The 16,131-nt window shown below is 38.4% G+C and overlaps 1 protein-coding gene across 1 annotated transcript in view; it reads right to left on the reverse strand.

Annotated features, from left to right (window-relative positions):
• Nucleotides 1–1,444: 1,444 nt before the first annotated feature.
• The window catches only part of epha5 (EPH receptor A5), a 59,210-nt gene continuing 44,523 nt past the window's right edge, over nucleotides 1,445–16,131 (reverse strand). Inside the window, exons 14-19 of the mRNA XM_074689731.1 lie at nucleotides 13,612–13,679; nucleotides 13,369–13,510; nucleotides 12,060–12,209; nucleotides 8,252–8,445; nucleotides 7,010–7,174; nucleotides 1,445–6,435 (exon numbers count right to left, since the gene is read on the reverse strand). Of these exons, the coding sequence (XP_074545832.1) occupies nucleotides 6,324–6,435; nucleotides 7,010–7,174; nucleotides 8,252–8,445; nucleotides 12,060–12,209; nucleotides 13,369–13,510; nucleotides 13,612–13,679 (831 nt within the window). The 3' untranslated portion in view covers nucleotides 1,445–6,323. The remainder of the gene's footprint in view (nucleotides 6,436–7,009; nucleotides 7,175–8,251; nucleotides 8,446–12,059; nucleotides 12,210–13,368; nucleotides 13,511–13,611; nucleotides 13,680–16,131) is intronic.

Raw genomic sequence — 16,131 nt, forward strand, 5'->3', positions numbered from 1 at the left:
AGACTCCCCACCAACAACTGAAACCTCACTGGCAGACTCCCCAGTAGCAACCAACACCTTGCTGGCAGACTCCCCACCAGCACTGGAAACCTCACTGCCAGACTCCCCACCAGCACCGGAAACCTCGCTGCCAGACTCCCCACCAGCACTGGAAACCTCACTAGCAGTCTCCCCACCAGCAACCAACACCTTGCTGGCAGACTCCCCAGCAGCAATGGAAACTTCGCTGGCAGACTCCCAAGAAGCAATGGAAACTTCGCTGGCAGACTCCCCAGCAGCTACCAACGCCTCGCTGGTAGAGTCCCCAGCAGCTACCAACGCCTCGCTGGTAGAGTCCCCAGCAGCTACCAACGCCTTGCTGGTAGAGTCCCCAGCAGCTACCAACGCCTCGCTGGTAGAGTCCCCAGCAGCTACCAATGCCTCGCTGGCAGACTCCCCAGCAGCTACCCAAACCTCACCTGGTGGCCTGGGGAAAAGGATAAGGAGGTTTTTCAAAGGTGTGAAGAGGCGAGTCCTTCTATGCTGCTGCTGCTGCCTCAGTCCTGCTGAGGAATAAACTGTTGTGTGTGTAAAAATAAAAACACGACCATTAAGTTCAGTGCCACAGGCCTGCTTTTTTTGCAAGCGAAATACAATCATAGGTTTATTTATGAATAGAAGTTAACAGAAAAAGGAAACAAATGATTCACTCTCTTAATACTCTGTCTAAAATCTTGATTTACTTCTTAGTGGTGAAAAGGTTGGTATGTTAATCTGTCTCTTATATTTTTGTAGGTTGTCTTGAATTAATTATTGAAATCCAACATTTTCCTCAAATAAGCACCAATGTTAACAGAGAGGTGTCAGAAATGTTTAGCCTGTTCATATTGCGTGTAAAATGTCCATCTACTCTTAACTGGTGGAAAATGTTTACACACACAATGTGTCTCTGGTCATCAAGGTGAAATATTAATACACTGCAGCCAGTGGTTGGCCCTACAACTGAAGATGTGAAGGGTTTTTATGCTGAAAGGCAACTTTCGATGTCCAGATCTTGTGGGAAACTCTCAGTTTTGCTACTTTATGTTCTTATAGACTTCAGAAACGTTGCCACTCAATGGTATTTCTTCAGTCACTGCCATGTTTGTCGTATCTGTTGTTTCTGTTTTATTACATGTACCACACAGCAGAGAGCATAAAGACACAAGATGTCTCACTCATTATTTTTGTAGAATTTGTAAGCCTGGTGAGTCTTTGTCACTGTGTTGCATTAACACTTAGTGAAGACGGTGAGGCCTCAAAAAGTCTTGCTCATGCCCAATGATGTATCCTATGACTTATCCCGTCACCCCTATGAAACGCAACACTTACGTGACATTATTTCAGCACATTCATATAAAATTCTTCTACATATTAGGCTTATGCTCTTTTAAAGACACTAGATATAAAGAACCATTCAAAAACAGACTTTTAAAAAATATTTTATTGCAAAAATAAAGAATTTGTTACACTACAAAAACATCGACACAAACATAAAATGCGACGGTCTCAAAGACGAACCAGTAACACCACAGTTGCTTAGTACCTTTAGTGTGCTTATAAAGAATCACAGGACAGTGATTCATTTGCTCAAAACCTTTTGTGACTCACTTACAATGTCTTTGACTTGGGGGAAAAAACCCTAATACTGCATACCAAAGACCAAATAAATATACCTCTTTCCTCTTCCTGAGAAGTTCAATACAGCTGTGAACAGGGCTGGTCTTGGTAACAAAAGTACGTTCTCCCTTTCAAAGTTTTTATCACAAAAACACAGAGTCTGAGAAACAATGTTAACATGTGTAATTATTGCAGCTCTTACTAGCTTTTGAGAGAAGTTTCTTTTCCAAAATTGTGTTTTTAGTGACATAAAATATTTCAACACTTCTGTGCATTAACGGCTGTAGCCAAAGTAACGATGCTCACTAGAGATGTGAGATCTCCTCCAAACATACTCTTTGTCTTGTGCTTTTGTGTTTTAATCTACAGAATTATTTCTAACTTGAGATTCAACTGAAAAAAATCCAATTTGAATGTGTTTTAGGAATGTTAACACAACTAATTAAAAACAGTTACATCTTCAGAAGAAATTTGTTTACCTCATACAAGGCTAAAGTATGACCCTGCTCACCTCTCTGCTTCATTTTACAGACACCAATGTAATACTTCTGTATATGTAAAACATTTGGTCTCCAAAACCTGTTAAGATGTTAGTGCAACCTTTTATGGTAAACCCCCATACATTTGTGTACAATATATTTTTTTTGCTTTTTGACATCAGATATTGCTTCTGTACATTAGCTGGATTTTAGTCATGTCCTGTTTCTGCTCTTACAGAATGGCAAACTAATGAGAACAAATGTAAAACCTTGTTCGGAGAAAAAAAAAAATCACAAGTTGTTGTAAAAACAGGGTTGCTCAATTTGAAAGTCAGTAACAGAGAGCCAAAACATACCCCTACATTTCAAAGGTGATGCTGAGTTATAGCCATCACCCTCTGTCGTGTAATAACACATGATTATAGTCTCTGCTGGTGTGTAAGCTTTGCTACGTTGTTCTGCTAAATGAGTTGCTTTACCAAAGATGGTCAGGGCAAAACTGTGTCTCAGCAAAATTTCTTGGTTAAATGACGATACTCAGTGAGCAGTCAAATAATCCTTAAAAAAAAATACAAAAAGTAAAAAAAAAAAAAAAAAGTAAAAGCAGTTTCCCTCTGATGCTCCTAGCAATAGTACTACTGAATGCAATACCACCCAGATACATGGCGGGCCTGACGTTAGCTGAAATTCAAGGCTGGTGCTACTGACCATGTAGAAATGACATTAAACTCTTTTCTTCCTCTATGTTTCCTCTCAACCCAGTTCCTACATTCTGAAGGTGCTCTATATCAGGTGATGCCTTAACTTTCTATATATACCTTTTCTTGGTTTTAAATCTATTACCAATGCTTTGTGCTCTCTGTTTTATCCTATGGGAAGCACTGACGATATTTGTGATATATTCAGCATTTATAGCAATAACAGTAAATGTATTATACATAAAAAAAGACATTGCGAACAGTTTTTCTCTAATAATATCCTGGTCACAAGCAAAACAAGGAATCAGTTCGTAAACTAACCCCCTCCCCTCAAAATAATGATAAACAAAAACAAAACAAAAAATAAATAAGAAAAAAGAAAAGACAGCGTTAGACTATAAAGTGCAAATAAAAGTAGTTCCAACATACACATTATCTTACATTCTTCTTATTGCCTGTAGATATTGTTGGCAAATATATAAAAAGTTAGGGCAAAGTTGGGGCAGAGATGTTTTTGTGAGGAAGGGAATTGTGATGGTTTAAAGACAATAGGCACTTTTAAAGGTGCAATATTATTCAATTGTTGATGCCCTTTGTGTCATTTTTTAGTTGTAAATCCAGTTGTAATGGGTGACTACAAAATTTCAAAATCCAAAATGTTTCAGTCAAATTAAGACACTAAAACGTCATCTCTTCCTTATGATATTCATTAAAATTTGGGAGCCTAAAATTTTTTGAATGTTTACCCTTAATGTCTTAAATGAAAGGTGCATTAATAACGTGTTTCTCAACTCAATAAAAGATCTGTTTTGCCACAAAAGTCAACTCAAATGACATGTTTCATTTCACTTGAGTTGATTGAATATTTTTTACCTGCCTGAATCAAAAAGCACACTGGCTTATAAAAGTTAAACAATCACTTCTAATCTGGGGCAGGTTTTACATGAGACTACAGAGGCTTTGCAGATATTCATCTTTCAACTCTCACTTTGGTAAAACATTTTGACTTTTTAAAAAAACTTAGTAAGACAACACAACAAAGTGTGACCATTCCCCCTCCCACATTCTTTTATCAAATAAGAAGTATGGCAGTCATCACGTTGCGCAAGGTTGCATCTACCACTCATTAGACTTCTTTTTTACTCATTTTGAACACACAGGACGGCCTGTGTGTTCAGAGAATAAGATGTTCTTCAAAAAAAGGGGAAACACCTCTCTAAAAACTTACATTCTTCTTGTGTGCTTTTCAAAATCCAGTAAAACCACCTCTTACAAAACTAGCTTTACAATCTTCTTTTAACCCTTAAGCCACAGCACTAGCAGTACACTCTATAATCAAAAAAAAAAGACCTTGTCACCTGCAAGGAGGATAAATATACTGCCAGAACTCACTTCTGTGAACACAATGTCAAAAAGAGTCAAGTTTCAGCACTGAATAGCAATATTCAACATACCATCCATAGAAAAAGTAAAACAAGGGCTTTACATTGACATCATTGTATACTTTTAAACCAGAATGTAACAATCGCTGTACACACTTATGCTTTTAAGAGACAACAAAGTATTAATTGGCGCCTCTCTGTGGGAGCTGAATATAATTAATCTTTCAAATTTAAATAAAGACATAATTACTCAGAAAATAAGAGGAGTATTTGATATTGCATACCTTTTACATCTGTCTTGTGGACAGATGTGCTGGTTGCTTCCACCGGACAGTGGCCCTGGTCTAGGTAGTAGGAATGCTGATTTAGAATATCTGTCAGTATTTACTAATCTGTACTAATCTGTGCTAATCTGACAGGTCTGACCAATGCCAACCTGTCTGCATGATGCTGGACGACAGACCAATGCTCCCTGCTTTAAATATATCATACAATATATACATGAAAGACATGTAGACAAAGCTTCTTAGTAGTCAAAGAGAGTATTATGATGGAACACAAACTGTTCACATGATTTTTATGTTTTTGTTTTTTACTAAACAGGTTTTAATAAATAAACGCTCTCCAAGTTGATGAGCATCAACTTGAAAATCTAGCCTCCTTTCTCAGCAGTCCTTTCAGAGTGAGGTTTATTGTGGTGTCGTGGACATGGTGGGGAAAGACTCTGACAGAGACTTTTTGTGGTACCTGAAGGTTGTTGGTTGGTGAAGGCTCCATCAAAAGCTGAGTGCACTCTTGAGTCAAGGCTGTATTGAGAGATTTCATGAGAATCCAAGCGAAGGTTTCATTACATACCAGAAAAGGGGCAGCGCCTTCATGAGAGGGACAGCAATTTTGTCAGGTTTGTCCAGCTGCATCTTATTGGGAGTGCCTTTGAAAAACATTTTCGTATCAGATTCAGAGTGTGCATAAGGGTTCCTGAGAATCTGAGTGAAGGATCCAAAAAAAGTCAGGATGACATATTTTCTACCTTTTCTCACTTGAATGGTTGTCACGATGGGGATGTATTCTTTTAGATAAAGCGAATATCTTTAAAAACTTTTATGATCAATATCTTCAAACATATCACAGTGAAAATTTAACCAGAATCAACCTTTGCAAATCAAAATCATTTCACAAGAACAGGTAGAAAATATTTCATTCCAACTTTATCGGCGACAGTGCAATTAAACATTTTATCTGTGTGGTTTCAGAGCAGATAGGCGAGTTAGTTCTGCAGGAGGCGTAAAGATCTTATTAAATACTCCTCTGTAAGTTTAGAGAAAAGATGATACAGCTGTTTAACTTTTACATAACCTGCAGATTCATTCAGGAACATAGGCCTTTGTTGAGATGTTGGATCATAAATGCAGTCTTGTTGCATGAAGACCTACCTGAGACAAGAACACTCAACCCGAAGCACATCAGGACGGCAGAGCACAAACACAAAACTTGAGATTGTCCTCATAGTCCATCATCACACTAACACTGCTTGCATGGTGTTTGATCCACTTACTGATTATGATTGTGTACTTTCAGATGAAATTCCCAGAGAGAGAAAGTCAGTACTGTCCGGAGCCTGGGTTCAGATCCCCTGAGACAAGCTGGTACAGTTCAGTTGCAGCCTGCTGGATGAAGCTCCTTTGTGATATTGTCAAAAAGTGTTGGTTGCTCTCAAAGCCAGATCTGTAGTGTTTGTTCCATGTCTGGTCTGAGAGAATCCAAGCAGTGCAACAAATATTGTAAGCTTCATACAAATAGAATGATGGAAATGAGTCGTCTTCACTTGGGTCAGTTTAGATTAGCTTCCAGTTCCACCACTTCATTTTGTTCAGTTTGATTTCATGCTGCGATGATGACAAATCTCCACAAGTTAACTCCACTCAAAGCACCACAAAATGTGGTTCCTCCAGTCTCCAGGTAAGATCCATAGACGCATGGATTCCTTGTTCGTAGAAAGTGCTTAGCCACTCTAGGTCCAACAGCAAATCTCCATATTTTTTTCTCATACTAGGTCCATAAATATTGTGTGTGTGTGTGCGTGTGTATGTGTGTGTGTGTGTGTGTGTGTTGCCTTTACAAATGCATCAGATGTTTACAGTAGAGGTTATGTTGTTCATATGGACACGCATCTCCTGTATACTTGTGATAATTTTTTTCTGATGTCCAGCAAGGTTCACTCCTACTCTCCGCAAATCCCTGAAAAACAGCACACAGATAACCTTAGCAATGAGCAGTCTGCTGTGGCAAAATTAAAATATGTAAACTTTTTCTGAAGACGAAATTTGAAAAATTTCAACATTGTTTTATATTTACAAAAGAAATTATAACATAATAGTACTGTGCTGGTGCAAACAAGATATTTAATATATGCTGACAATGTTAATCATGTATCTTACCAGCCACTCGTGATAAAAAAAGAACAATAATAAAGGTATATTCTGCTTTGAGTGACATGTTAGCCAGGTTTCATCACAATCTACTGAATTAGATCCCCTTGAATAAAAAACAAACATGAAAGGAGTGTGAAACTTTTGGTTTTCATTTTAAGTTGGACAAACGTTTTTTTTTTTTTTAATATTACCATAACATAATAATAACAATAAACATAACGAGTGGTCTTGAGCCTTGTCAACTTGAATGCAGATATAACCACTTTAGTTGGTTGTCAGCAGAAATCTTAGTGGTTAAAAATCTTTTAGAAACACCTTAAGCGTGTGTAGCAGTATGACCTGTAATCTGTTCATGAATTCATTAGAGTGAGGAGTCTTACTCTGATGTCATCTGAGCAACTGTTTCCAGTGTTGAGTAACCTCCTTCCATGAAGAGCTCAGTGTATCGACCCATCTTGATAGAGTCAAGCCACTCCCCTACAGTCTGGCTCCGAGTCCTGCAGTCCCCTTCCACGCTTGCATGCTCTACTAACAGGTTAGAAATCCTGGTAACATAAGCAAAACACAGAAAAAACACACGTTAGAAAGCTATCAAGTCAAAGACCAAAATCCTCCCTCAGATTATCAGATTAATGTGGTTCAATGCCCACAAGCCCCCTTTTCACATTATCATCTGAAAATGTAAAGATATGATATTCACTGTGCAGTCAACCATATCTGGATCCCATAATTGTAGTTATTCCCAGAAAAACATTGTCAGATCTTTGTCACACACCTCTCAGTGTGAGAGGGGGATTTTCATGGTATCGAACAAAGAAACTCATGCAAGCTAACAATATCCTCCACACTGTAGCAAGAAGAGTGCCATGTGGAACAATCATCTGGCCTGCTGGCATCTCTTTAATCTGCCATATGTTATTGCATGGGCTGTAGGATACGGCGCTGATTTAATAAGGGTGATTAGTGTGTCTTCGTAACACTGTTTGTGGAAAAGGGAAAGGGGGAAAAAAGCAAAATATTTCTCTATATCTGCTGCACTCTAAAAAAGATAAATGGGGTTAGTAGAAGCAGCTTAAATTAGAGCAAAGTTTGAACTTTGCAACATTAGAGAGGATAATGGACTAAGTATCTGTATCAGGGCACCCACTGACATTTTATCATCATTAAATGATACACTGAATAAACATATAGTGTGGAAATATTAAATGTTAAAGTGCACAAAATTTGAGAATATACCACTGAATACTATTCACACTAATGAGCCAATTAAATCTGCCTTTTCTTTGATAAAGCACTTAAGCAGTTTCATAATGGTCATAACGTACAGCTACACAAGGCTTCTATATAAACTCAATTTCCACTTACTGAACAATGTTTTGTCTTTTTGCTAGTAGCAAATAAATAAACATCACTATAAAAATGTAAATAAATCTAAGAAGTGGTTAGTGGGAAGCCACTAACAAATGACCTTGTACAATATAATCATAAACAGTGCTGAGAGCTATCTGGTGGTAATGTGAGGCATTGAGAATGAGAGATCAGTTCAAAACAAACATAAAAGTATCCCACCAAGCAAAAACATGAGTAGTTGTAATTATAACATAAGTGATCAAGATCAATACCTGTGTGAAGAGTTGACCAGCTTTTTTAATGAGCTAGGGTTGCGAATAAGTTTGTCTAGAAGGCAGACGATCTCATCAAACTTGGGACGGCTGCTGCGTTCTCGCTGCCAACAGTCCATCATTAGGTGGTACAGAGCCTCAGGGCAGTCCATAGGACCCGGCAACCTATAGCTCTCCTCTACTGCTTTTATCACCTGCAGAGACAGGGGCACAACTCCGTAGGACGGGCTCCTCAGGTGGAAATAAATGCAGTAAAAACAGACCTTGACAAGCTCATAAAACGATCAAAATATTCCATGTAAACCCATAAGAACTTGGCATGACAAAGTACAGAAACAGCAGCAATTTATCCATTTAATATTGTCTCATCAAGATGAACACCATTACCCCAAAAGTATTGCATGTAAGACTAACCATGTGTGACTAACATGAATGTTAACCACTCAGTAGCTGATTCTTCAATCATACATTTACTCGGGTCATTTTGGATTTAGGGAGCAGGTAACACAACAGTTTTGACTGAAAGGATAATTTTGTGTATTTATTGTGACAATGAGGGAATATAATAGTTTAAAGTGTGTTGGAGACAGGAACTTCCAAAAAACAATATGACAGCTACTGTATGAGAAATGATTGTTGAAATCAGCTGAAATGGTTTTAAATATGAGAAAGACTTCATATAGCAACATTTGATAACAGCAGTATGTAATTGTTTGGTACGTTTCAATGCCAAACAAATCAGTTCTGCCAGTAAAAGATGCAAATTCACTAACAGACATGTTTACATAAATTTGGGTGATGTAGGTTGAATAAATGATGAATACATCTGAGTCTGTTTGACTCTGCTGTGGAAAACAAGCTGCAGGTCTAAGCCAAATTCTGCCTGTGCACTACACTGAAGGATTGATTTGTTGGGTTCATGACACATTTACTTGTGTCACATTTGCACAAAAAGACCATCATGATAGCACTCCTTACACAGATGAATGAATTGGAGCACATTGCACCAAAGTGTGAGAGAAGTGCAGAAACATTTCTTATGTGCTGAGAAGAAGAACCACACATTGCTGACTGTCAGGGAAGAGAGATCAGAGGACAGAAATGAGAGACAGAGGTAGGAGAAAGAAAGAAAGGCAAGAAAAAATTCACATACTGCATTTTTTTAAGAGACAAAGGAAGCTAGACAAGAAGAAATAAAGAACAGAATTAGGAAACAGAAGGAGAGAGCTTAACGAAAGAAAGTGTGGGAGCCTGCACTTTTGGTGCAGATCAGAGAAAATCCACCAGAACGCTTTCAATTAAACATCAAACGTCTTCTTCTCAGCTCTCTCCTCATCCTCCTCTCCTCTTTTTCTGTACTGTAGACTTCTCTGAGACAGGACGCCTAATCACCAGGAGGAGAAGGTAAGGGTATGACTCAGGGGTTGAAGAGGTCACTGGAGGGCTGTATGTGCATGTGGACTGTGTCTGTGTGTCTGTGTGCGCGTGTGTGTGAGAATAAAAATGGGTGGGAATTAAGTGTGTGTGTGGTTTATGTCTCAAATATCACATCGTCACCCTTTGCCATGGTACAGAATTAGAATTCTCATTAAAACGACTTTGAGGACATACAGCGATGTAGGTGTTAAATCCCCCGTTATCACCATCCTCTGTGAGACTCTTCATCACCTCTGCGACGAACAGACACGTAAAGTTCATCTAAATATTCACTGAGCGATACTTACTACTGCTGGAGAATCTCTGAACACTAACTCACATAAAAAGTTACAAACTGTACTGAAAAAAAAAATCTAATTTTGTCAAAAAAAGGGAAAGCTGTATTATGTAACTACTTTCAGCAGTTAAAAAAAAAAAAAAAACTAAACTAGTGTCCACTTCACAAAATATATAATTCTGGGAAGGGGTTTGTCTTTACAGGGATTTAACATTTTCTCTCCTACATTCATTTAACCATTTGACATAATGTTTGTGTGTTTCAATTATTGTCCACTCTTTTCTGTAACAGATCAATAGCAGTGGATTTTGAGACAGCATTTCTTAATATCTTCCACTCTACTTAAGTTCAGGATTTATGCCCTGGGGAAGAAATGTATAGTTTTACTTTATGAGTGGAAAAAAACCCAGCAATAATCCAAAAATAAATAAATTGATAAAAAAAATATATTTATAAAAAAATAACAATAATAAAATAATAATAATAATAATAACAATAATAATGATAATAATAATAATAGAAATTCTTGTGTATTCATAATATTGAGTATAATCTCTCAAGTAAAAAAAAAAATCTTTTTGCTCACCCAATTGTGAAAATCCAAAGGTTTTTGGAGCCTTGATGAATTATCCATTTCTTTTGAAAGTCCAAGTTGAAAATGTTTGTAGTTGACACGCATTTTTTATATTTTGCAAATATGATCAGAACATTTTTGAATCGGGTGCCTCTTATTCCCATTATGTGCTATAAATGGAGTTAGTATAAGTTCATGCAGGACACGCCCAGCTGCATTAATCTGACAGGCTGGTGTTCAACCTCTAACCCCTCTCAACCAATCACAGCGTGTGTCTAACAACAAGGCGACGTATTTATTCACGCCATCACTCTGTCTTTTCCCTGCTACCTTTTTGTTCCTCCACCCCAGCCTCCTCCTATTAAGACTCTGTATGTATTCTATTGATATGTATGCATCCTTCTTATCTGTTTGTACGTATGGGGTTTTGCTATTATGATGACCCCTCCGAACCACTGGCTGCTGCTAGTGGTCGTTTGCTGTTTTTTTGTGTTTTTGTCATTCAGAGCCAGACACGGGGTCATCAGGAGTGGATGAGACGCACCTAGGCCTGGTGTAGTCCCTGTCTTAAGGTCCACCTCTTGAATCAGTGTGGGAGGCTGCCTACCTCATGGCGTGTGACCCGAGGGGTGCAGCGAGGCGCAGCTGTTTGCTCTGTGGTTACTTTACAGAAGCTGATAAAGTTTTGTTCCGGCTGTAATAAACTCCGTATCCATTTGTATCCATTTGGCAATAAATGGTTCAATGTATGACGAGAGTGTTCCTGACTAAAAATTCATTTCTGTTGTTTCTGTTTGAAATGCTGCTGAGCAGAAAGTAAAGACATATGACCAGTTAATGTTTTTTTCAGTTGTTTTGGTATTGTACTGGTCTTGTACTTGCTGTCCTGATATTGTAGTTGAATAACGAAATGTTTGAAATTTGACAAATTTGTCAAAAATTTCTGGAATTACCTTCCTGGTGCCACTTTCTAATCTTATAATCTCTCCTAATTAACAATATGCTTAAAGTGTAATTTTGGCTCTCATAAAAATTATTTAGAATTTACAGCAAATACCTTTATGCTACACAAACGTAAATATGCAATGTAGGTTAGTTGTGAAGCAATCATTTTAATTCATATCTAACATAAATAAACATAGATTAAGGAAACTACAATATAAAAACTATACACAGTTCTGTGCTCTACTGAATCTATACTTTTCAAACTCTGAACAGTGCCATTTCAGTGCAAAACAAAACAGATTTTGAATCAAGCCTTTGTAAAATATTAGATCAAATTTAATGCGTACAAAGCCAGTTGTTCCAATTCAATGCTTTTTCAGTGCACTACAAGATATTTTTTGTTATTCAGTGGACTAACCTGTAATTTACCTAATTAAAAGTTGATTGAAGTATCCATCGATCCCGATTGTGTTTCTGGCAGTCATGTAACAAAACAAACCACAATAAACCCAACCAAAATATTTTGCCCCAAATCCACACAACCCATTTTTATGAAAACTCTCCATAAAACTTACATCTTGATTTGACATCTCCCAGTAAGGCCTCTCTCCATATGACATCACCTCCCACATGACGATACCATAGCTCCACACATCGCTCGCTGAGGTGAACTTCCTGTATGCGATTGCCTCTGGAGCTGTCCAGCGAATAGGAATCTTCCCACCCTGTGAAAACATGGAAGAACAATTCCCCTGCTAAGCAAAGACCCTGAACTATAAACAAACAAACACAACAAATGTCACTACAGTGTTTCATGTTGTTTTGCTTGAGTCAAACAATCCTGGTTGAATCGACAACACTTCAGTGCAGCACTTGCTCAATTCATCCCCCGGCTTATTGATACAGCTGCCGTCTTGCCAAGTTTTGCATTTTCTTAAAGGCGGCAGCTAAGAATATACCACGATCGAGACATTTCTGCTGCATTTGGTCCAACTCACAATCAGACTAATGAATACCAATTGAGAAGTCCATTAACGACTCCTAGTTTCACTTTCTCTTTCAAATTTCTTTTAATAACTGTTGGGGGGCCAGAGATTACTCTGTGCACTCCCCTCATCTTCGTGATTGTGCCATGATCGAAAAATCCAAGTAGACTGCTGTGTTTCGCAGGGAAATGTGTTTTCATCTAATGAGTTGTGAAATTAGCTTGATAGGGTATTGATGATCACAGCAGTGTGATATCACTGGGTCTGATGATGTGAAGGGTGGGATTTAGGTTATCCTCACAGCTCTTTTAGGCAAATACAGCCAGAGAGCGGGATGGTAAGACAGTCTAAATGCTGCTGCTAAATGAATGTTGGAAACTGGGAAAAGCAGTAATTGGTAATCCAGGAAGTAAACCCTTTTTCTGGCTGACAGGGTGCCACTCAGCCTGGGACTCAGCTTAATTCAAAACCCACTGACGCTGTCTTTTTGTATGTGTGAGTGAATGTAAGTGTGTGATTTCAACAAGAGTTTTATGTAATATTTTTTTTGCATTTTCTCACTTAATCCAAAAGTTGATATACAGCAACCTTCACACACAGAGAAGTGCACACAGGATTGAACAAAATAACCTCCAAGAAACTGCTGTGGACAGTGTCAGATGAATGTTATACAGTAGTTACTGGGAATAACAGTACAGACTTTTTGGGCTGATGCTTTTGATTTATATCATTGGCTATCTTATCCATACTTGTACATTTCTAATCGTCAAAGGTACTTTTTGGTCTTGAATAGTTGGTCTGACAACGAAGTCACTGAAATATTATCAACATTATAGTTGAAAGTACAATTGTAGTTGCAGGCTCACTGAACATTTATAACTATGCATGTAGTATTTACCCGTGTGGTGTATGCAGCCTCTGGATCATCCTCCAGGACCCGGGACAAGCCAAAATCAGAGACTTTACACACAAGGTTACTGTTGACAAGGATGTTACGAGCTGCAAGATCACGATGGACGTAGCCCATATCGGACAGGTATCTACAACCACCAAAACAAAGCAGAGGTTTATAAATAGATGTTGTGCCTTTGTTTTACTGTTCAGCCATGCACTGTATGTTTACAAAGGTTGTGATTTTTACCTCATGCCTGATGCGATGCCACGTAACATCCCAACCAGCTGGATAACAGTAAACTGACCGTCATTTTTCTGAAAAGAAAAGAAGCAAAAGGCAGAAAAATCTTGATGTTAATGTCAGTTTTTAGCAGCATCTTTAGGACCAGTGAAAACATTATAAGTGAACAATTAACACAAACTTATGCACAAAAGTAAACTTAAATCCATCCAACCATAGAACCATGAATGATATTATCTGCCAAAACCCACATGATAATGCTGACAACCCCAGTGCTTCTCGTGCTCTTGGTCCCTAACTGAAATTGGGAATACTATCTTGCCAACTTATAGAACGCATAAAATCAAAAAAATTTAATATACCCTGCGAATGACTTAGGGCGCGGTCACACAAACCGTGCCATGCTTAAGCACAATTGCCCCCCGCAGCGCTGTTCCTGAGCTGAAGAGTACGGCCAGCAGTCATACTACACCACCAACCAGACAACCAGACTTTAGTGGATATCACACACGTGCATGGCCCGCCTACGTCATTGTGAAGCATCTGTTTACATGAAGTGCAATCTCATCAGAGTCAGCACAATGAGACACAGAGAGCACTGCTACAGCTTTAGAGACTTTTAGATTTATAATGAGTCGTTTTCACCTGAAACAGCCCTCTAACACCCTTGCTTTGTTTAAAATGATTGTCGAGGGATGCGCTTGCGGTGACCATACGTCATGGATCACACGCTCTGTCTATGTGCTTGTGCTCGTGCATGAAGTAAGCCTTGCCGAAGCCCACCTCTCCGAAGCGTGCCAAAGCAGAGAAGTAAATTGTGCTCAGGCAGGGCACAGTTGCGGTCACAATGGCCATTCCAAACGTACTTTAGGGCTGAAGCGTGCTTAAACACGGTTTGCCAGTGTGACCGCATCCTTAATTGTGGTTCAGACTTGCCACCAATTCTTTTAATTTGGGGTCAAAGTACCTGTCGAGATTCTTCTGGCTGTGTAATTTCCTAACTTGAAAAGGGAACAATAATTTGCACTCATAAAAAACACACCAAACAAATTCTCCATAGTTCCATTTTTTATTTTCCTTTAACTTCAAACTTTTAAGGGAGCACACTGTTTGGCTTCCTGGCCACTTCATCAGCGCAGGCTCCTCATCTGCATCAGCTGAAAACAGGTCAAACACTTCAGGTAGGCAATCGGCTTTTTTTCTAGAGGTGGTGCCTGATGACAATTTACTTTTTAAAAAATCTTAATTTTTGGCCTACTTAATTATTCACCAATGTTTTGATACTATAAAGTTAACAGTATTTATTTATTTCTTTTATTCATTTATTTATTTATTTACTACTGTGTAACAGGACACTTTTTTTATTTGACTGAAATTTACCGAAATAAAAAAAAATGTTTCTTTAAATCTGTGGATGGTAATTTAGAACTTTTTTTAGTTAAACTAGATTTTAAACCTATCTTTAATTCCTCTCACTCCTTTATTAATCCGCAAATTGACTTGACAATAACACAAGGATTTTTTTCATAATGACAAATGGTCACACCATGTGCTTGCAAAATAACAAGTTGTCAAAAAAAGCTCTCGTATCATTTAAAAAAAGTGTGGTAACACAGCATCCTATCCCTCTTATGAAAAGCCTGTTAGATTTCTTCCACTCACAGCTCTCACTTTCTGTTTAAGCTGCAGCTCTTTCCACTACTAATGAACAACTTCTCAATCCAAAATAAGAACATCCCACTTACATGTGAAATGAGATGTTAAGCCATAGATGTGAGGTATGAGCCCTACGGTACATTGACTGTGGCTGTGACACTAAATCCAGCACCCAGTCCAGTCCCTGCTTCTCTCATGTCTCATGTCATTTATACTGACCTTAGTACACCAGCCATCCATGTAATTACTTCACAGAGTTTTTTCACTGAACTGCCTGCTGGTCCCCCAGCTCCTCTGCCACGCCATCGCCATCCAGGATTACTCCCCGAGGCACAAAGACGAGTCACGTCAGCAGTTTCTGAAGGTCCATAAAGAATATCTCCTACGACCTTCCTCTGTTGTTTGTCTCACAGCGTTATATCGTTTCACAGTCTGGGTGGCTGTGTCTGGTTAATGTAACAATCCTTCACCCACACTTTCAAACAACACCTTGTTGTCATTTTCCTGATATTTTGAAAAATGCCAATTTATTATGATTTTACCATTCTGTGTTTGTAAAACCTATTTTTCATCTCTCCATACCATTTACTGCAGAGAGTCCGCCCTATTCTTATTTTATTAAGCACTGTCTACAAACCGAGCATCTTTTTACAAAGATTTGACAGTCCCTTCATTCATTTCTTTCCACCATCTCAACACAGCAAAAACTATACTGTCTAGGAGATGCAGACACCATTTGAGCCTCAAATACTCTTGTTTATTCATAATTACCAACAGGGTAATACACCTCATGGTTTGAATAAGTAAAACTCCTTTCTTCCTCTGCTTGCACGGGGAAAGAGATGAGGTACTGAATTGGATCAACCCATT

The sequence above is a fragment of the Halichoeres trimaculatus genome, unplaced genomic scaffold (assembly GCF_033239565.1).
Source record: "Halichoeres trimaculatus isolate MK-OKI-2021-1 unplaced genomic scaffold, fHalTri1.1 fHalTri1_scaffold_16, whole genome shotgun sequence".
NCBI lineage: Eukaryota > Metazoa > Chordata > Actinopteri > Labriformes > Labridae > Halichoeres > Halichoeres trimaculatus.